The sequence below is a fragment of the Plectropomus leopardus genome, chromosome 14 (assembly GCF_026936395.1).
Source record: "Plectropomus leopardus strain MGB_pleo_1.0 chromosome 14, ASM2693639v1, whole genome shotgun sequence".
Taxonomy (NCBI): domain Eukaryota; kingdom Metazoa; phylum Chordata; class Actinopteri; order Perciformes; family Serranidae; genus Plectropomus; species Plectropomus leopardus.
The window spans coordinates 5466519-5488213 of NC_142189.1; the positions used below are offsets into that span (position 1 = coordinate 5466519).

Here is a 21695-nt window from a genome sequence, read left to right on the forward strand (position 1 = left end):
GCTAGCAGCTCTGTGAGATGATAGTTAGGCATCGCTTAAATCGTCTTTTATTTGGTGCTGGTCCCTTTTGTTTTTCCCAATGTTGTTTTTGTTTTTCTTCTTTTTCCTACCACGAAATCTTCCTTCCCATGCACAAAAAAAACTTTGCACAAAGGTCCAGTTCTGAACAACAAAGTCCCCCCACACACACACACACACACACACACAATATGCTGGTAAACGGCTTAAAATAATTCTAATTTCTTGCAATGTGTAGGACATTTCTTGCCAAGTAGCTCATTGCCTTTATTCCCAATGTTTTGTATAGAAAATCAAACTGATTTGCTCAAGGTTCAAAGGTTGAAATACATCTGAAATGTGATGTTGGTCCAGGTTTCAAAGGGTTTAAATAAATAGGCTGCATTCCATACACTACCTGTAGCGTTTCTTGCATCTTGGTCCCTTTCTCCAGCCCGTGCCGCTGCAGTCGGGCCACTTCATCCTGCAGGCCCATCATCACGCCCTCCCACCTCTGGCGGGCGCTCTCTGGCACTCTCCGGGTCAGATACTGCAGGATCCTAAAATGATGGCCCAGGAACTGGAAGAACTTCTGCAAACAGAAAAGGGTTGTAATGGTAAAGATGCTTTATTTAAGCTTTTTTTTTTTTTTTTAAATGTAAGCCTTGTAAACTGCGTTTTCTCTGTTTCCCACAGACCGACCGTGTGACTGCTGAGCTGCTGCTGGAGCTGAGCTCTGCAGTGCAGCTCTGTGTCAGGCTGTGTGAGGCGTTCAGAGCCAAAAGCCAGCAGCTCCTCCAGGCTGTGAACCAGCCGCTCGTACTGCTGCTGCACCTCCACACCGTTCTGCAGCTCCTCAGAGCGAGAGCCAACACCACCCAGTGCACCAGCCAGCTCACCCTGCACAGACATTTTCAAGATTTGAACATGCACTGGGCAATAGAATGATCACTTATTTGGTCTTATCTTCAGGGTGTACACTTCCCAAATGTCTTATTGCTTCCTCAAAGAACACCTGACCCAGATGTGCCGTATATCAGCAAGCTCACCTGCAGCTGTGAGGCCTGGTGGATGAGGGAGGCAGGCAGGTTGTGTCGATCAGCCTCCTCCAGCAGGGAGCTCACCTGCTCCACCTGCTGCTGCAGAGACTCCTGCATCTGAACCACAGCCTGGACAACAAACACACACACACACACACACACACACACACACACACACACACACACACACACACACACACACACACACACACACACACACACACACACACACACACACACACACACACACACACTGTGAAAAACACAACTGAATGACAAACACATAAACACGTACTTTCCTAGCTATTTATGTAGTTATTTACATCTCACCCTGCCTGGTGCACACAAAAATTGCTGGATGAAGTTATTCCTCTGAACCACGCTGTGTCAGTGAGACAAAGATAAGAAACTCTGGTGCATGAACTGTTACCCCCTAAAACTAGGGAAAACTACTATTTTGTCAGATGTGGTCTCTTCTATTATTTATTTATATTCATATAATTTATTGCTCCTCCCTGCCTGTTTGCACTATTGTGTCTTGTATCTTGTACATTTGTGCGTTTTTAATGGCGTTTTCTTTTATGTGTTTGCATGTACTTTTGCTGTTTTTAAGTGAAGCCAAAGACAAATTTCCACTGAAGTGGACAATAAAGTCTCTCTATCAATGTATCTATATGTGCATCATATTAAAACGTATGCCACATATATTTGGCCGCATTGAATACATAAAAAATAAGTAATATTATACTTAAGAATGATTCCACAGTGTATTAAAAAGTAGAATTATTGCAAAAAAATGTGTATAGTTAAATGCTGCATCTTGCATGGTAACATTGGAATTGTACAGCTTGATATATATTAACAAATAAATTATAGGTTATAGCTGCTAATAGGTGAGGTAAGTCCAAGTCCCAGTCTAGTGACTCACAGTGTGTGACGCTCTGAAGGAGGAGTTAAAAAAGTTTGATATCCACATACAGGAATGACCTCCTGTGGTGCATCCCACAGGAATGAGTCTTATACTGAATGTATTCCTGTGCTTCAGTGCAAAGACTCAATGACTCATTGACTGACTGCAAAGACTCATGAGATCTTTAGATGTTTTCTTTAATCTGACCAACAGCCTGTAGCTTGTTAACATTAAATATGTCTATGGAAACAGTACCTGTAGTCGTTTGTTAAGGTCCAGGGCTCCACTGAATTCATTAATTATTTGGCGAACCGTCGCCTGGTTAGAAGTGAAGGCTGCATGCAACTCATTAAGTTGTATCTGTTGGTTAAACACACAAAACTGGGGCTTTAAACTGTGACATGCAAACATCAAGGGGAAAGATTATTTCATTATGAGACTGCATTAAAAAGTCTACAACAATTCTTGATGGATAAAAATGTTGGATAACGTAAGTATACGATTTATTATGTTGAGAAGGAGAGTATACATAAATAGAGTAAAACATTTCACACATAAACACAAATACAATTAAGATTAAAATGGGATTAAATTTCAACTTAATTAATTATCCCAGGGTGCATCAGTGATTCTGTTTCCATGTGTGCAGTTAACCCTTTGAAACCTGGATCAGCATCAGTTTTCTTCGAGCTGTGTTCAGATGCCTTTCCCAGGTGTTAAAACCTCTGGACCCCGAGCATATTAGTGTGAGTTTTTATGAAAACATGGAAAAAAATGACATCAAGCAATTTGGTGAGAAATATCCCCAAAAATTGCCAGAAATTAGTAGAAAATTATTATTTTTAAAAAATCTAGTAAAAAATATCCAGAAAACTACAGTTACAATGATCATAACTGCATATTTGAATTTATTTTACATAATTATTAGAATTATTAAGTATTTTTTTGCTTTTCTTTTTAAAATTTTCTTGCTAATTATGGGGTTATTTCTTCTTCAGTGGCTCATTATCTCCTTCACATGTTTTTAAAATAAATATAACAAATGAACTCAGGTTTTAGAGGGTTAATAAAAGTATCTGACCTGTTGCTTTGCTGCCTCCTCCTGCAGGTTTGTGAGCTGCTTCTCTCTGCTGCTCAGTGCAGCGTGGACCACAGGAAGTGCTCTGCACACATCATCGACACACTGCTGACCACGCTGTGAGCCCAGGGCGCTGCTGACCTTTGACCCCTGAGAGGACAGCTCGCTGCCGAGGGTAGTCAGCTCTGCTGACAGACTCTGCAAAAGATGCAAGTTGATCCTGTTTAAAGTGACTTTGCATAATAAGTTGGCACAAAACTGTGGCGAGTGCAGAGGAAAGTTTTGGTCCTTCACACATATCTGGAGAGATTTTTTCTTCTCTTTTCTTCTTTGGTTCAGCTTTTTGGTCAAAAGTGTCAAATACCATTCAAATCAAAGTGGCACAAAATAATTTTACTGAAAATCCGTCTCTGAGTTTGGGCTGTAAGTAATTATTATAATTTACTATTGTGTACATGTTAATTATTCTTCCAGCTAACTGATCAGTTAATATATAGCTTGGTTTATAAAAATATATATATAAACCAAAAAATTATTAATGGACAAACTGAAAACGTTGACCTGAAGATGGTGCTAAACTTGATGCTCAAATCACTTATTTTTACTTTGTTAAAGTGGAAAAAATTGGGTGTGCAATAAATGTTTCTCTTGCTGATATTTTTATGAATCTTGTGTGCACAAGATAATAAACTTTTTTTTTTCTGTGGACATGTTGTTATCTTGTGGAGTTATTGTCTTATGCTCACAAGTTAATTATCTCATGGGAACAACTGCAACTTGAATGCACACAAGATAATAACTTATGTGGACAAAATAAAACATAAAAAATCATCTTTCTGGACTTTAGGGGCTCCGTACTAATGATTACATGTCACTTTTTTTCAGTAGTTTTTTTTTGTCTTTTTTATTGTGAGTTTGTCTTGATGTTTGGTATACTTGGCTTAGTATTGAAACTTGAAAAGTAACGTAAAGTAAAGTATTTTTGTTGTGAATTGTTAAAAGTCCAATAAAGAAATTTGAAAGAATAAAATGATCACTAAAGTTAATAGAATTCCTGCTGAGGGGAACATCAACGTCTAAACCTGGTCTCATGGCAACGCATCTGATGGCTGTTGAGATATTTCACACACAAAAAAATCACTAGACATTTGTGAGGAATGGTTTTCTGTGGTGAGTCCCACCTGCAGCTGCAGCAGCCTCAGCCGTGTGTCTTCTCCATGTGTCGTCTCAGCAGGCGTCTGCAGCAGGTTGTTGACAGAGGACAGGGACAGGGAGACGCCATGCAGCACATGAAACAAGCCCTCGTCCAGCGTCTGATGGGAGCCGTCCACAGCGGAGGCCTGCGGGTCAGACAGGTTAGTCAAACTTTAAACAACTCACAGAAGACAAATTTAAATCATGCACATATTCAGTCAGTCAGTCGGGAATGTTGTTCGTTTTTCTGACTGTTGTTATGATTCGTTTCATGTCGGATCTTATTCACCACAAGACAACATGACGATGGTATTCTCCTAAAGGCTGCTGCTTGAGGAGGCACAACACACGCATCACTTTCTCTCAATGGTTGTCTTTCGTGTTTGATGTTTCCTGCTATTCTTCTTGTAAAGTGTGAAGTCAAAATGTGTTTCCTGTGGTGAGCGATGAAAAAAACATCATACCGGGGATTCCATCTTTCATTTTCAGCTCACTGGATTTCAAACGAAGAGAGATGTGGTTAGAAATCTGATCTATAGAGACTGGACTCAGTTGTGTTTTTTTGTTGTTTACGCCTCAATACAAGCAACACAACACTTTTCAATCTTTATTAAACTTGTTGAACAAAACACAAAACAAAACAAACAAAAAACAAACATGAGAAACTCAACAACATACTCAACCTTTTTCCACAAATCATGGAATCATTGTCCATGTGTAGATGCACTTTTCCTTCTTTGCAGTAATATGGTTGGTAGGTGTATTTCTGTAGAAAGAAATTAGTTCCTAATATATATATATATATATATAAAACAATGTCTGTGGATAATCTTGAGTAATTGGGTCATGGTTTTTTGGAGAGAGACTTTGTTGTTGAGTTTTTCAAATGTATTTTTGTGCCACCTTGTTCCATTATACTGGAGAGAAGGCTGACATCTCTGTAGCCGATATCTCAAACACTCAGCAGCTAACACCAAAACAACCTAGACTGATAAACAGCACTACAGGTAAGAGGAAAAAATATGTATTTTTGATTTTGGGGTGAACAAATTTAAAGGCTAATCATCTAAAGGTTGGGAGCTTCTGGTTGCAGCGGCTGTCCAGTCGGGGTCACATGTCACAGCATACATATCCTCTGACAAACCGGCGCGATAACGACTCCGTACCTGACTCAGAGGCTCTGCCGCTGTCTGTCCCAGCTCTTTCAGATGGCTGATGTGAGTTTGGAGCTCTTTCAGGGTTTGTGTGCCAATCATGCGTCCCGCTGTTCCATCACTACGCCTCATAGATGAGTCTGTCACCTTCAGAGAGAGAGTGAGAGCGAGAGAGAGAGTCACAGACCCGAAGATAGAGAGCGAAAAACATCAGAGGACACACACGACTGTTATCAAGCCCCGCAGGACGTCCCCATAACACCAAAAAGACAACAAAGTGGCTTCTGCTCAAAGAAGGTGATAATCAAGCACGGCGAGAGCACCGATTTTTCTTTTCTCTTTTGTATTTGAAAAGTGATAATCAAGCACTTCAGCGCTCACGAAGGCCGTACCTCAGAGGGAGGAAGCAGCCAGCTCTCCTCCAGAGCCAGCAGCCGACTGTGAAGGCGATCCCACTTCTTCTGAGCAGAGTCCTCCTCCACATCGAACTCAGCAGGAGGCGACCTGCAGGGAGAGAAGAGGCTGAAAACTCACACTTCAGTCCACTCCATCTTTCTTTTTCTTTCTGTCTTTCTTTCTTTCTTTGGCCTTTGATTGATGGTAGGCTGGTTTGAATAATGTGTCCATTTCTCTCACCAAATTATGCAAATAATTGAAAATCTTATTGTACTGATTGGACAAATCAAATCAAACAATCTAAGAAGTATATTTTGTATTATTTTCATTTCTAGTGCAGTCTTTACATGTGCTGTCATGTCAAAGATGCTTACAACCACTTTTTCTTTTTAATTTAGAGGAAAAAAACAAGTTGATTTGTGTTGAATTTTGAAATCTGAGAATTAAATTTTTAAAATTAAAAAATTGCAAAAGAGAACTTGATAAAATAAAGATTTATCATTGTGTGAGCAAAAAAACAGTGAGACAATCATAATAAAATAAAATAAAATAAAATACACCAATATTCTTTACCATATATATTTGGAATGTATACAACAATATATAACAGAAAAATGGTTGTTACCATGGCGACAGCTGGCTGTGGTCCTCTGACCCCTGGCTGTGGAGTCGAGCTCGGCTGCCCTGCCTGGCGATGGCCTGAGTCAGTCCTCTCTGTTCGGTCAGCTCCTGCTCCAACTCCTGCACCACGAACAATAACAATACGGCTCAAAGTTAAATGAGCAGAACAGTAACGTGACTTTAATATACTTCTGTGATAGTTTTAGTTTTTTTTACTAACAGCTGAATATCAATGAAACCAGTGCACTGGTTTGCTTTTACAAAGACGCAGATATTGGCTTTTTATTAAAGATCTAAAATGGTCATGTAATCCACTTCTGATAGGATGGTCTTAGTCTGTAAAACCTGCCATGAGATTTTGTTACTGAGTATTTCAGAGTTCAGTGGAGAGTTTTAGTGTATGGTGGCAGTCTAATGAAGCTTAAAAGGGACGTATATGGTAAAATATTAAGATATGGCATTGATGTAATAGTATTGATTTCAGTTTTGGGGATTCTTCAAAATGTCACATCAGTGAAGTCTTTCACGTAAGCAGTCAGTCGAGTTCAGCACCTTCTGCTGCTGCAGGCTGCTCTGTCTGAGCAGTTTGTTTCTCGGTGAGGAGAAGATCTCCTGAACGCTGCTGCTGCGCTGCAACTTGGACTCCGGGCGGCGCTCTGGCTGAGGTACGGACTTCTGAGGAGAACAAGGAGGAAAAAAATCATTGCAAAAGTTCACATCACCGTCAATGCTGAACCGCAGTATCTGCCAGCACCCCAAAGATTTGGTGCAGTAGATTGAGGAAGTGAAAAAATTCTGATCAGTTTAAAAATATCTGATCATATTTGTGTTTTTTCTCCAATCAATGCTGTGTATTAGTGACTAAAATTTAACTCGCCAAAGTGAGGACTAGAGACTTGACTTGCACTGTACTACTCTGAGACTTGATTTACTCGAGACCTGGCCACCTCCACAACTGACTTGACATGACATTACAAAAACATTAAACTTTTAAAGTTTTGACCAGATTAAACATGGAAAAATAAAAAACTGTTAAGACAGCGACGGGAGAGCCCTGATCTCAGTTATGTTAAGAACACTAAACACAGCCAGCGTGAACCTTTAAAGTCCTGCACTCAGGCTTGAAAGGCTTTCATTTTGACGCTCAATTTGCTCATTAATATCTGTGAATTGACCTGCAGGTATGAAACTAAACAAACCTGCTCCCAGCAGGAAAAATTTAATTATTTAATGATTCATTTGCAAACTTGTTATTAATAATTATCAGAGAGCGACTTTGCCACATGTGCACTGGCTGCTCTGCAGGAACGCAGCTCAGCATCTTTAAACCTGTAAACTACAGAAAAACGTAGACTGAGAGAGAAAACAGTCAAAGCAATGAGATGGATCAAAGGAATTTCACTTTGTGTTTGGCAGAAAGTTTGATTCCATGTTTAAGATAATCAAAATAAATCCTCCTTTTATTTGCATATTTTAAATTTACTGACTTAAATATATAATAATATTATATATATATAATTTTTATTTTTGCATATTCTTCAGACATTGTTCAACATGATCACTACTTTTCATGGTTTTGGTCTGACAGAAAGAGTAAAGTTGCACATTCAAATGTCACATATTAATAACTACACAAACAATATAAGACTCCTTTTTTTGTATACAACAAATTAATTTTGCTGGTAATAAGAGACAAAAGAAAAAACAGAAATGAGACGAGTAATATAACAAATTTTACAATTTTTGTTGGACACTTCAACACCAAGCTAATTTATACACATACAGTCGGAAAGTTTTTTTTTTTTTTTTTTTACATATTGAGCTTTATCTTGTACCTAAAACTTGTTACACCTACACTCAAGGCCTATTGGTCATTTGCAAAGAAAGACTTTGGAGAGATCTTTCAAAAGCTTTATCAAAATTCTCCACCAAGTTTGCTGATGTTTAGACTGTCATTGATTATATGGGCAAATTTTGCGTCAGGCCGTTGCACTTTTTTAGAGCTAGTGGAGAACCCGATTGAATGATTTCAAAATAATTTTACACACGGTTCAACATTGTCATGAAAGATGTCCTGTAAGTTTTGTAATGATTGGACCAACAATTTTTGATTTATACTCTGACTTGTGTTACTCTACACCAAATCTTTTGTAGCGCCCCCCCAGTGTTTGATGGTCCAGGTACTTATGTGGACGTATCCTGCAAGTCTGTTACATTTACTGACTTTGTACTGTTTCAGTTCATATTTAGTCACACAGATTGTATGTACCTGTTGCTGTAGCTGTTTTTGGGCGATGAGTCTCTCCTCTCCCTGTCTGTCCTGTAGCAGCTGCTGGAAGGAGACCAGGTTGGCCTTCAGGAGCTGCAGTTTGGAGGAGAGCAGCTCAGCCGCTTCCTGCTGGGATCCCACAGCTCCCAGTTCATCGTGCTGCTGTTGGTCAGCTGCCTGGCCGAGCGCCGACAGCCCTGCAAACCTCTGCTCGATCTCCAGGAACATCTCCTGTACAGTAACACACACACAAACACACACTTGTGTCAAATCACGTATTCTTTTAACAAGAACGTATGCTTTTATTTTGTCTGTCTGTGTGATGTTTTGAATTTGAATGGGAGACAAGATCTCATCAGCTGCTGTTTGTTTTCCCACAAAGCTTCATTCAAACGTGACGTGTGACTGTGGACGTGTTAAACTGCTGAAACTTTAATGGAGGCTCGAGTTTCGCTCTCTGGGTCAGCGGGAGGAAAATACCTGCCAAAGCTTTGAATGAAGACACAATAATGACGCCTGTGAGGGCATGACTCCACTGACTGAAAACTCATATACAGCTCACTGAATAATAAAGACCCCAACCGTCAGATATGCACAATAAACTAAAGTTTTTCAGCATGATTTCGCTCCCATACCAGTAAGCACAGAGATATAAGTATATCTTCTTAAGTACAGATAAGTTTTAAGTATTGTTTTGAGAATTTAGTGTGTATCCATGAACGGAGAAAATTCTCCTAAATCTTATGCCAAATAAACATTTAAAAACCCACTGGATAATCATAAATATGGAAGCCCAAAGAGGACTTTATAAAATAATAATGCCAACTTGAAATGAAAATGTAATTCCACAACAGCATCATAATTTTACACAAATGTTTGTGTTATTTGTGTAAAAATGAATAAACAATAATACAGTTTTCATTGTCATAAACTTGTATGTGTGATCATATTAAAATGAAAATGGAAAAGCTGTTTGACAATTAATTTTCAAAGTTGTATCTCACTTTACAGTAGAAAACAAATCAAATGTTATTACAAATCATGATCATGTTGTTTATAACAGATTATTAGTGTGTTTTGGTTATTATTAGTGGTTGCAGTGTCTCTGCTGTTACTGCTGCTGACTTCTGCAGCCCGTTTTTACGTGTTCGTTTGGTTAGTGGTTGGAACATTTAGCAGAAATCTGCAACACTTGATGGGTTGATTTTTGCGATCTTTGCCAGTTTGGTCGCCACCTCTGCAGCCAGACTGCACCCTCAAAACAAATACTGACTGTGAACTCTACAAGCCATTTGTTCACTGGACTGACGTTTCCAACCTGTAGACAATAGAACTAAAGATATTTAACACATTAATGCGAAATATATCAAAATGCGCACAAAGACTGAGACAGTCAAAGTAGATTATAAAACGCAGTCAAAATGTTTGATGTTCAAACAAGCCCGCTTTGGGTTAACGTTTAACGAGACGATCGTTTTTTCAGTCCTGGTTTGAATGGACAGTCTGCCATTTACAAGTAGACTTAAAGCAAACTTCAGGGGTAATAAAATCAGAGCAGGTGACAGTTAATGGACTCTGCTCACTGAGACTCGTCTGGGAAATTGATGTCAAGGATGTTAACAGTGGTTTACGTCTTTTTATTTTAAAAAAGGAAAAAATAAAAATAAACAAGCAAATTCTCTGCAGAAAGCATGGACAATTAAAAAGCATTTGTATGATTTTTTTGCTGTAACATAATCTTAAATATATAAATATTATAATTGTAATCGTAATTACTATAAATGCAGTTTTCTGGACATTTTTTGATATCTTTTAAATAATTCTAACCTTTTTTTGAAAATACATTTTCACATCTTTTTCTTGTCATCTTTTACTAATTTACATACAATCTGTGGGACATTCCTCGCCAAGTTGGTTGTTGCCTTTTCTCTCCATGTTTTTGAAAAAAATCAAACCAATTTTCTCTCTTTTAAATTTTAAAGGGTTAAATTGCTTGTGAAATGCATCTGAATGCAGCACAAGAAAACTGATATTGATCCAGGCCTAACTGACATTTCCTGCTGATGACCTTTGACTCCTCCATGTGCAGAGCCAGATGTGTCTTAAGATCTTACATCACATGTGAGACAGCAACAAACCAGCGTAGGAGGGAAATTTTAACCCCTGAGTTGCCAAAACATCCCCAGCATTAAGTTTTCTAATGTTGCGTCTGTGAAGGGCTGAGAAGATGCAGCCACTTGGAAATGATTCATGAGACATATTTCGCTCTTGAAACGACATTGTGCAACTTGATTGTCTGTCAAGTCACATGACTCGACCAGTGACCTATAAAAGTAACTATTCTTAGGCCCAACCGAAGCAGGATTATGACTTCAGACTGCTGTAGTGCTGATCTAAACTAGTTTAACTTCTTGACTCTGAAATATTGTTTCTGTTATTTCAGCCCAGTTTTCTTTATGGATATTGTGAAAAAACTAGACGATTTGTACAGAAAACTATATTTAAAAATTCACAGTCAGATAGTTAAAATTATGTTACAAAAAGAAAAGTTTTTTTTTCTTTAGCACTTTCTTAAGATCAATTCTTTTTTTTCTTTTATTCTTTATTTTAAGGTAATTTTCTTGTCACTTTTTAAAAAAAAACAAAACAATTTCTTTCTATTTTTTTAGGGCCATTTAATTTTCAGTTGCTCATTGCCTTCTTCCAAATATGAAAACAATAAATAATAAATGAAAAATGCTCAAATATAAATGTGTCAGTTTTTGTATCAATGACCTTTAGTGACCTGTATTTTTAATATGTAGTTAGAGCCACCTTCATGCTCATAAACAGTTGCTTAAAGGGCGCTAAAATCAACAGCTGCATGTAAGCTAAATATCTGAATAACACTCTCTTCCACCCAGTTTGAACTCACTGTTGTTATCTAAACATCGTTTGACCTGAAAATCATCGGAGTTACCTGGTTCCCTGGTGGGCGGGGCTTACCTGGCAGGTGAGGATTTGCTGCTCCACGCTGTCCTGCATGGTTGACGCACCGGCAGCTCCCCCGGATACCAGGCTCCCCCGGGCTCTCTGCAGCCACAGCTCCAGCTGGCCGACCCTCTCCAGGCACACATGCAGGACACCTTCCCGGGGGCGGGGCCCAGGATCCTGGGACACAAACACAACACACCCAGCTGAACCTCTCTGCTCCAGGGTTGTAAATAAAGAGGGGTAAGATGAGAGCGTTCTGAGCAGACTTCAGCTGACTCTACCAGCAAAAGTTGCAGCTCTAATGCTGATTTCTGACCTGTAATTCTACTTCTCACTCTACAACTTCCAGTCTCTCTCCACTCTGCCTGTTTATCTCTCTCTCTCTCTTAGTTTCTCTTCTCTCTCTGTCCCTCTCTGCTCCACCCACCTGTGGCAGAAACCACTTCCTGGAGCGGTGGCCGGGCTCCAGTGACAGGGACTCTTTTATCACAGGAGAGAGAATGACAGAGAGAGAAAGAAGAGAGGCCTCAGGCTGCAGGGGTGGAGCCCAGACGGAGGGCCGGGCGAGCTGAGTAAGCAGTCAACGCAGAATACAAACACTTCCCTTTTCAAACTGTTAATGCACTTATTTAACTGTCAGTCATCTGATGTTTTATTCTATAAGAAGTTAATCTGTAAGTATATGAGTTCTTTTCTTTTGTTTGTCTTGTCTTGAAACTTTTTTTTTTACCCTACCAGTGACTCCTTTTCAGAATAAATTATGAGCATTTTGTGCATTTTGTGCAAGTTCAACCTCAAAATGCATCCGGTGACTGATTTTCTGTCATGACTGAGCTCTGTGAACACAGTTGCCAGGAAACTACTGAGGATTTGACAGGAGGTGAACACCAAGAGTCAACAAACCTGCTTTGAATGTCAGGATTAATCACCTGACTCAAACATTCACTGAAGTCTAATGTGAATATACAGAGCCCTCTGTTTGTTAGAGAAGATTGCGTTTTTAAGAAAAGGTTGTCATGAATTAAACATTTTTTTAAACTATACACAAGTCTATACTAAGGACCGTATTTTTAGTATCTTGTACCTTAAAATTACTTTAAAGGTCTAGTGTATTGAATTTAGTGACACCTAGTGGTGAGTTTGGAGTTGGCAACCAATTGAGACTTCTGCGGTGTCCCGAATGTGTAGGAGAACTACGGTCGGTGACACAAAATGTGAAAGAACAAAGCAGGCAAGGACCCGCTCCCAATGTAGACATTAACGGCTTAAACTAATGACCAAAATACATGGGGCACCGACACGGGCACCGACACGGGCACCGACACAGGCACGGCAACCTCAGCATGCCCGCAGCAGACTGTGACTATTCTAATCAAATAAAGCTTCTAAACTCTATTTTTAAGTGTCTGATCTTTTTTTCGCCCTCTGCACGGGCTCTGCAGCCCTCCAACAGGTAAAAAATATATACAACTGTGGAAAAAACAAGTACAATCTGTTATTGTACCGGAGGAAATGCGACACAGCACAGCAACCATGTCAGTTTTTTTTATATTTCACATTAAAATAAATCAGTCAAGTTAATGCATCCTGTTGTTAAAACCATCAGCTTAATTATTCAGTACCAGTTGAGATGGCCTATATGCTTCCAAACTCTCCATAACAAACTGTAAAATCATTTGGAGAAACTCAGCAGCTGCCACACTACAAAGACGGAGTCTGTGTAGCAGGTCAAATCCCTGCTCCGCCCGTCAATTCTGGGCCAAGAGGGGCTGAAAACAACCCAAATAACGATAACACATGGCGTGTTTAACAGTCAATACTCCAAGTATTTGAATTTATCAGTATATCAATAAAAAAAGGACGATGGAATGAGAGCATGAATTAATTAATTTTATCGTCATCCAAGGGCACAAATTAAGAGTTAATTAATTAAAAATAATAATTTTAAGAGCTCACATTAGCTATTTTAGGTTTTATATCACTAATTTCCAAGGGGAAAAAAAACAAAAATTGCTTCTCTTGATACATCCTGGGATCTATATTAAGAAAAATTCAATAATGTAAATGCAAAATGTAATAGAAAAGTATTTATGGTAAATGCAAGTTAAACAAAAACAGCATTCACCACGGTTGATGGTGCAACTTTGTAATAAAGGTCAAACTTAAAATTATTACTCCAGTAAACCAACGAGTGGGTGGTTATCTTGCAACTGCACAGCAGTTTTGTCAACTCAGTCCATCAGTGAGTTATTTAAGTGCAACCAGGTTCCAACTGCATCCACTCCTGCATCGTTAGAGGGTTAGGAGGAGGACGGTGCTTTTGTTTTGGTATCATGCTGGAACTGGGGCAGTAAGTTTGTTTTTTTATGTATTTCTAAGGAGGCTCTGAGGCCTCTGCTTGTTCTGCTGATGTATGACAGAGTTGTGAGTGTGCTTTTGCATGTGTGGTGTCTATGGTTGCTGCCATTTCTTGAGAAATTCTGGATTTTGCCAGAACTTCTTCAGATTTTGGCAGAACCGGGCTTTGAATCTCCACTGACCAGACACACCTCCGTGTCCTCACTGCTTTCTTACATCTTTAAAGTTTTGATTTCCTCACTAGGTGTGCATGAGGCCTTAGAGATATGTTTTGGGTGTGTGTGCAGTCTGCACGTGTGTGTCATCCCCCCTCCATGCAAGCCCCCTTTTCATGAGCTCCGGACACAGAGACAGGGAGACGGAGGAGTGGATCACTGATGTGGGTTTATTTGTATTTGTGCTTGTTTGGATATGTAGACAGAATGGAAAGACAAAAAGTATAACAATGTACAGGTACATCACATGCCATGTAACTTAAGACATCTCAGTACCGCTGATTCCAGGTGAAAACTTTGTATCTCCAAAAATGGCGGCTTCTTTGGTGTTGTTGCCGTCTTAAATTTATATAAATGGAAAAATGAGCCTTTAAGGATCTTGCACAAGTAACATCTGTTTTTGATTATTTTAGTATAATCTTTTAAGTTAAATTAAACTAAAGATAAATTTGGAGTTATATTGTTTTCACCTGCCAACAGTGGCGTGTTAATCAGTAATCATGTCAAACCAGTGCATTTTCATGGCCAACAGTAATCTTAGAAAAAGTAACTATTCTTAAGTACAAAATCTGCATTGTAGAGAGAGAAGGTTAATATGCTGATTCATAACAAAGCGGGAATCTTTCTCCACACTCTCCTGCTGCCAGGCAGTGACTGAGCAATTTTAATGACGTAATAATTACCCAGTTAATCAATCAACTCTGTAAACAACAATGTAATGTTATGTTCAGCTTATGGAAATTTAAAAGCCAGATGCATGTAAGCAAGCAAGTTTATTTTGACAAATATGCTCTGCATTTGCTGGTAAATGAGCTCAGAGAGTAAATGAAAGATCAACAACAAAAGGTTTTAACTATTTTGAATCACCATTCCCTATATGATACATTATAAAAACATGGTTCACACAGTATGACTATTAGTACACTTTTTTGCCTTTTATAAAAACATTTTAACCCATCAGAATTAAGGTCCATGCAAAAGCTTATTTCAGACCAAAAACCATCCACCCACGCATGCTAAATATCACCAGTCTGATTTATGTTTTTGGTAAAAGAGTAACTGTCACCCTGTCAACCACTTCTCACATCTTAGTGGTGACCACTTGTCAATGAATACGCAGAATTATTCAGAGAATAGAAAAACTCAGTAGTCCTTCATGTAAACACACAAGTCTGGAATAAGTACGTCTTTGGCACACACCATTTTTTTTTGAGTACTTAGTCCTGCCCTCTATTTTATACTGCAGGGAGAAACATTTAAATTTCAAATGTAAACAAACAGCTCTGAACTGCTGGAAGCCAAAATCTAGAACTTCTGCCATGTAAATGCACTGACGGTTGAGACATTTCAAGAGGAACCCAGAAATCTGGTTTGGCGCTAGAATATCTCAGGCGCTCTACACATGGTTCTAGGAAACTGAAGGTTCTAGATTTAGTTCTAAAAGTGTATAAGAGTTCTCAGATTGGTTGTCGAGAAATAGCTCTAGAAAAAGTCAAAAGCAAGTTCCAGGTCTTGTTCTACGAGAATTCTAAAGGGTTACTAGAAGTTCTACAGTTAGAGCTAGAAGATGGGAGATCTAGAAAAACAAAATGGTGTTCTTGGTTTGGTTCTATTAGACCAGAGGATGGTGGTTTCAAGGCTAAGGTGGTTTCACAAGCCAGATTGTGCTCTAGATCTGAGTATAGAGGAAGGGTTATAGACTTTGGTCTAGAAGAATTTGGGAGTCCCAGTGTTCTACAGAAAGCACTGTGGGAGTTCCAGTGCTTGTTTGACAAGATTCGAGATGGATTCTTAGATCTAGGCTTGACTCCAGAAGACATTGAGAAAGTAGATTTATTAATCATTTTTTAAACAAAGTTTAATATTCAAGATCTTGGGAGATCTAGAATGGGTTGAACTGTGTCTAGATTAGTGAACTCTAGACTTGTCAATGAGAAGCAGGTATTATAGACAGAGCTCTAGAACTTAGATCCAGACTTGAGTCTGGAAGACACAAAGTTTTATGATTTGATCTACAAGATCTTGGGAGATCTAGAATGGGTGTACTGTCTCTAGATGAGCGAGCTCTAGACTTGTGTCTATGAGAATTAGGCATTATAGATAGAGCTCTAGAACTTAGATCTAGAATTCAGTTCTATGGTTAAATCTAGAGATCTTGGGAGGTCTAGAATAGGTTGTACTGCATCTAGACTATTGAGCTCTAGACTTACACCCGGGTGAACTTGGAATTATAAACTAAGAACTTAAGAAAAAACTCTATTTGTTCGTTCTAGGAGAACGAGAAGTTCAAAGTTTCCTCTATAACATTCTAGAGGAAACTTTAAAGTTAGGCCTCGTTCTAAGGAGTTCTAATGTTGAGTCTAGAAGAGATTGTGAGATCTAACATAGGTTGTAAACATTTATGTTTTAGGCTTCGTTCTAGAAGAAACGACAGGTCTGAATGAAACAGAGATTCTAGAGAAGGTTTTAGAAGAGCTCTGAAGTTCTACGATTGGTTTTAGAATGAACGGAGTCAAGAGAAAACTCAAAGTCAAAGGCTGATTCTAGAGCAGGCAGAGCTATCTAGGTCTGCTCCCAGAGAGGGAGCTTCAGCACACGGCTCTAGAAAAAGCTGGAAGTTCAATGCTTAGATCAAAAGTGAGAAGTTCTAATCATACAAGTTCTACATCTAGGAGACTACACATTTCTGCTGCTGCCCAGAGTCGGGTTTGGAGGAGGCTGTGTTTACCATGCTCTCAGGCTGTGACTGAGTTCTGACTGTGCCCGCAGGTTTTGATAAAGCTTCGGACGAACTTGCTTCTGTGGTGTCAGTGGGGCCCTCAACATCCTGAAGAAACATGAGCAGGGTTAGACGATCAGTCAGGTCAGTCAGTTAAATACATCAATCATTTAGTTCACCGAGGACCACGAGATAAGGGTTCACACAGTTACTAATACACTCTGTTATGGAATTATATCACATTATGTTATTGACATCTTTTAGTTATGTTGTCTTATATATCTTACTGTATGGTGAAACATATTCAATGGCTCTTATTGGAAGTTTTCCATACTTCAAAAATTTGTCAGGAACATGGAAGTTGGCATCAATTACAAAAATCTAAAGAAAGTTAGGCAGTGAGTACAAAATAGCTGTAATCCCATAGAAAGATTAAAACTAATGGTACGTTTGTTGCACTCAGCCCCTTCTACCAAAGACTGAAATCCTTAGAAATCTGTCAAATAGATATACTTCTATTTTTTTAAAAAGGCTAAATAATATCCTCAAACCACAAGGTACTGTTATTTTTAGCAAAGAAAACATAAGTAAATAGTTCAGTTATTGGGGAATATGTGGATTTGTTTTGCTACATTATGTGAGCAGGAATGTATATATATATATATATATATATATATATATAAAAAAATGTCACTGAGTGCAACAGTACAATGTGGCTTATTGATGTGTTTTTTATAGTTTTTGCACAATAGGAAATCTATGGCTTTGGATACATACGCAAAACTTGTGAGTAGGATCAATTTATTGTTGGTTTTGTTATTTTGATTAGTTTTGCCGCCCATACCAAAACAGAGAATTTTAAGTTTCAATAGGAGCCGCTGAAGATGCTTGACGGTGTTGAGAGTTACCTGTCTAACTTCTCCAGTCTGTTCAGTGGTTTGTTCAGTGGCACCTTCAGTCTCTTGTGGGACAACAACCATAGGTTCCTAACACCAGCAATGACACGCATTAAAAAAGTCTTTTTACACAAACAAACCAAAATGTTAAACCCAGAGATGCACCAATCCAATACAGATATCACACCACCACTTTAATATCAGTACTCAGTATCAGCTGATACCCTACGTTCGGTATCATATCTGGACTGAAAAAGTTGGATCAGTGCATCTCTTGTAATGGCTGAAAGACAAATCACTGTTTGTAACCTTTTATGAGTGAACTGATTTTATCATCTACTGTGCCGTCACACAGATTTTAAACACTGTTCAATATTGCCCTCTAGAGGCAGAACAAAATCTAGAAACAGATGTGCAAGGAGGAAAAGAAGAAATCAGAAAGTGCGGTGATTGAAGGGATGTATTAAGGATCAGGAGTTTTTTTTTTGAAGCAGTGACCAGCTGATGTGACAAGTTTAGAAATGGTAGTAGAGGTGAGGAAGGGGAGGGGGCTCATTGCCAGCAGTGATGAGGAGAACAGAACAATATGAAAAAAAAGGTTAGATCTAGGTCATGTAGATGTTAGAAATGATTTAATTGAAACTATATTGTCTGGATTCATGCCATGGGGATCAGTACTACCATCTCAAGTCAATCTAAAACCAGTTTTTTGATATTTTCTTATCATTTCTTTTAAAACTTATGGCATCCAGTGACGTTAATCCATCCCACCTACAGCGTAAGTAGCTCGGGTCACATGATTTCGAGTGAAAAAAATAGGTGACCAAAAGAACAGAGTGAGGATGAGGACAGAGAAAAGAAAATGGATAAAAGGTTTTTCCACAGCAGCTCCAGATCTTTTTTTTTTTTTTTTTTTTTTTTTACCTCTGGCGAAGCGCCCAGGAAAGCATCCCAGAGCCACCATAAAACACCTCCTCCACCTTCTTCCACTCTCTGCTCTTGACTCTCTGTTTTCTCTGTGGCTTCTTCAGCCTGGAGCACGCCCTGATGCTCCCACTGCTGACACGGAAACACGCTCATGTGCAGAGTCACACGGGAGGTGGTAAAAGTGCTGGGACACTGAGCTGCACACTGGCCTCTGTTTCTGTTAATGACTGTCATTGTTTACTTTTGCAGCAAAAACAGTTATAATCTGTTTTTTACCCTTTTATAACCTCTAAAAGAGAGGGCACGTGTGTTTGTTTGTTAATAATAACGTTATTTTAAAAACTTGGCCATTGATTTCAATGAAATTTGGTGAAAAGTTAAGACTACGGACCACAGAAAAAGTAAGTAATATGCTTTTTAAATGCAGATAAAGAAATTATTGTAATTAGAACATCACAACACTGCAAATTACATAAATAAAATTGAATTGAATGTTTTCCCATTTTCTCATGAACCACTTCATTGTCTTCAATAAAAACCGACACATCTAATATAAATATCTTGCATTTAATTCAATATTGTATTTATTGACTTATTTTGGTTCTCAGCTATGTAAGCTCTCTGGGTTTTTATTTAAAATGGTCTATGCAAAAATATTAGTGCAGTCAGAGAGAAAAACATTAAGGCCAGTTTTTGGTTGATTTTTAAAATGTCTTTTTGAGTATGAATGCACAGCAAATCAAAAACTTCAGCTCCATGTCCCACTATACACACTTTTAAAGTAGTATGTACTCTATGCATACACTTATAATAATGTCCAAAGGAAAAAATAGCAGTATTAAGCATGCAAGGGGAAACACAACATTTGGAATATGTTAAATAACTTTGTTAAAAACACATGGAGGAATGGGTTAGCAGGAATGTTAGTACCAATCACTCTACACTTTGTTCTACCACGAAAGAGTCACCGTTCAACACTACAGGTGGTGAGTATTTGATATTCAAAACCCAGGTCTTATTATCCAGTGAGGCTGGTGAAAATAAAACATGTTTTGGAAGCACACCACTGAAAATCACACGTGTAAAGATGCAGCATTCATCAGTTTGATTCTTTCTTACAGTGTTCAGATACAAGTAAGTAAGTAAGTAATATTATAGAGTACCTCTCAAAAGACACAGTGCTCCACGAAATCATTATGGCAAACGACATAAAACTAAAACAACGACTTCTGGGTTTCTTACCTGAGTGCTTTCAGATGTCATGGACCATCTCTGTTCAGGTGAGGACTGCTCCACAGTCTGCAGCGACGCTCCGGTTCTCTTCAGTAGGTCCTCTTTAACACGGACAATTCTGATTTCGCCTTGGTCCACGTCGTCCTTCTGAGAGACAGAACAAAGTATCGTTTTTGGCAAATTGATTATTTCTTTTTTTCCCTACACATGATGACTTTGGGGCTGAACATAATCTTGGCAATACAGGATTTTAAGTCACTCGTCATTGTAGAACAAGATGAAGCTGCAAATTTTATTTTTTTCATACATTTGAAAAATCTTAGATACGATACAATATACTTTATTGTCTTTGTAGGGAAATTCGTCTTGGACTCGGTGCTGTACAGATAATGCCTCCACAGTTACAATAAAAACAATAATCACACCATTACATTAAAAACACAGCAGTCTAAACAAAAACATCAGATGTATGATTGCATATAATCTCAGTTACACTGTGCATACACTTCACATAACACATATTGTACACACCCAGTAATAAAAACACCTCACGACTATACAGCACACAATTCCTGGCAGCGTTGTTTAAAAGTTTGACAGAAATTATAACATGCAAGTTAAGTTTGCAGTGGGAGACTCAATATCGTGTGCCAGAAGGCAAGAGCTCACACTCGGAGTCTGGGTCACTATCCTCTGGGCCAGCCTGAGAACAGACTGCTCGTATGTGCACTGGAATTGATATTTCAAACACTGACGACATTTAAAACTCCCAAATATTCTAAACCACAACTCACCTCAGCCTCCTCTGAAGTGGGTTTCAGGAGTTGAGGTAGAGAGGTCTGCTGTTGAGCTGATGGAGCTTTGGCCTGGACCGGAGTGGGAGGCTGCTGGATGAACAGAGCAGGGACCTTCTACAAAAAGAGTGAAGCAGACAGAAGGTTCGATGAAAGCTTCTTTCAGTTTAAGCACCTGACTAACTGACTGACTAACTGACTTACTGACCTTCTCCAGTTCCAGCAGCAGAGTCTGGAGCTGATCCACTACACCAAAGACAGTCAGAGTCTCTTCAGCCTTCTCTGGCAGACAAAGACCGGGTTTGCACTTCTGGATCTCAGCTACTGTCCTCCTCATGGACTGGATCTTCTGCTCGACAGCCTGTACACACCAGAAAGAAACAGATACTCTCTGGTATTTCTGGCTGACAAAGTGGACCCCTGCAGAAACATGTCTTTTTTTTGTCCTAAAACAAAACCTGCATACCTTGTTTCTTGTACACACAATCACGCCACACTGATTACAAATGAAAAACAATGATTAAACAAATGTTCTTTCACCACAGCTTACCTTGAGACTTTCTTCTCTGGGGCTGGGGAAAGTCTCTGGAGATGATAAAAAGGTCTTCACCTCAGCTACATCACTCTCCATCCGTTTGACTTCACTTTCAATGGCTTCCACCTCCTACATAGCAAGAGATCAGTCAATATATCTGACCATTTCCATAATTCTAGTGTATTTGTGTTATTGTGTGACATTGGTGTTTTAAAGGTTTAGATCAGATGCACCTCAGTCACCAATAACACGAGCAAACTGACTGATGAGGCAGTGTTAGACCAGCAGCTGCTGTGTTCAGTGAAGTAAAATCACTGCTTTTGTCACTGGAGTCTGGTTTTGATGACAGCATAGATAAGTTTCACTTTCAGTTTTAAATATTATGG

General features: G+C 38.9%; 1 protein-coding gene across 2 annotated transcripts in view; it reads right to left on the reverse strand.

Moving 5' to 3' along the window:
• Positions 1-21695, reverse strand: part of syne2b (spectrin repeat containing, nuclear envelope 2b) — a 199270-nt gene that overhangs the window by 87088 nt on the left and 90487 nt on the right. For both annotated transcript variants that reach the window (XM_042500732.2, XM_088087660.1), the window contains 19 exons: positions 21325-21438; positions 20983-21135; positions 20775-20891; positions 19990-20127; positions 18745-18879; positions 17833-17910; positions 16934-17032; positions 11645-11809; positions 8660-8890; positions 6943-7065; positions 6395-6510; positions 5766-5877; positions 5386-5520; positions 4207-4365; positions 3029-3223; positions 2203-2307; positions 1047-1166; positions 700-897; positions 416-589 (listed from right to left, as the gene is read on the reverse strand). In XM_042500732.2, coding sequence (XP_042356666.2) covers positions 416-589; positions 700-897; positions 1047-1166; positions 2203-2307; positions 3029-3223; positions 4207-4365; positions 5386-5520; positions 5766-5877; positions 6395-6510; positions 6943-7065; positions 8660-8890; positions 11645-11809; positions 16934-17032; positions 17833-17910; positions 18745-18879; positions 19990-20127; positions 20775-20891; positions 20983-21135; positions 21325-21438 — 2667 coding nt within the window. The remainder of the gene's footprint in view (positions 1-415; positions 590-699; positions 898-1046; positions 1167-2202; positions 2308-3028; positions 3224-4206; positions 4366-5385; positions 5521-5765; positions 5878-6394; positions 6511-6942; positions 7066-8659; positions 8891-11644; positions 11810-16933; positions 17033-17832; positions 17911-18744; positions 18880-19989; positions 20128-20774; positions 20892-20982; positions 21136-21324; positions 21439-21695) is intronic.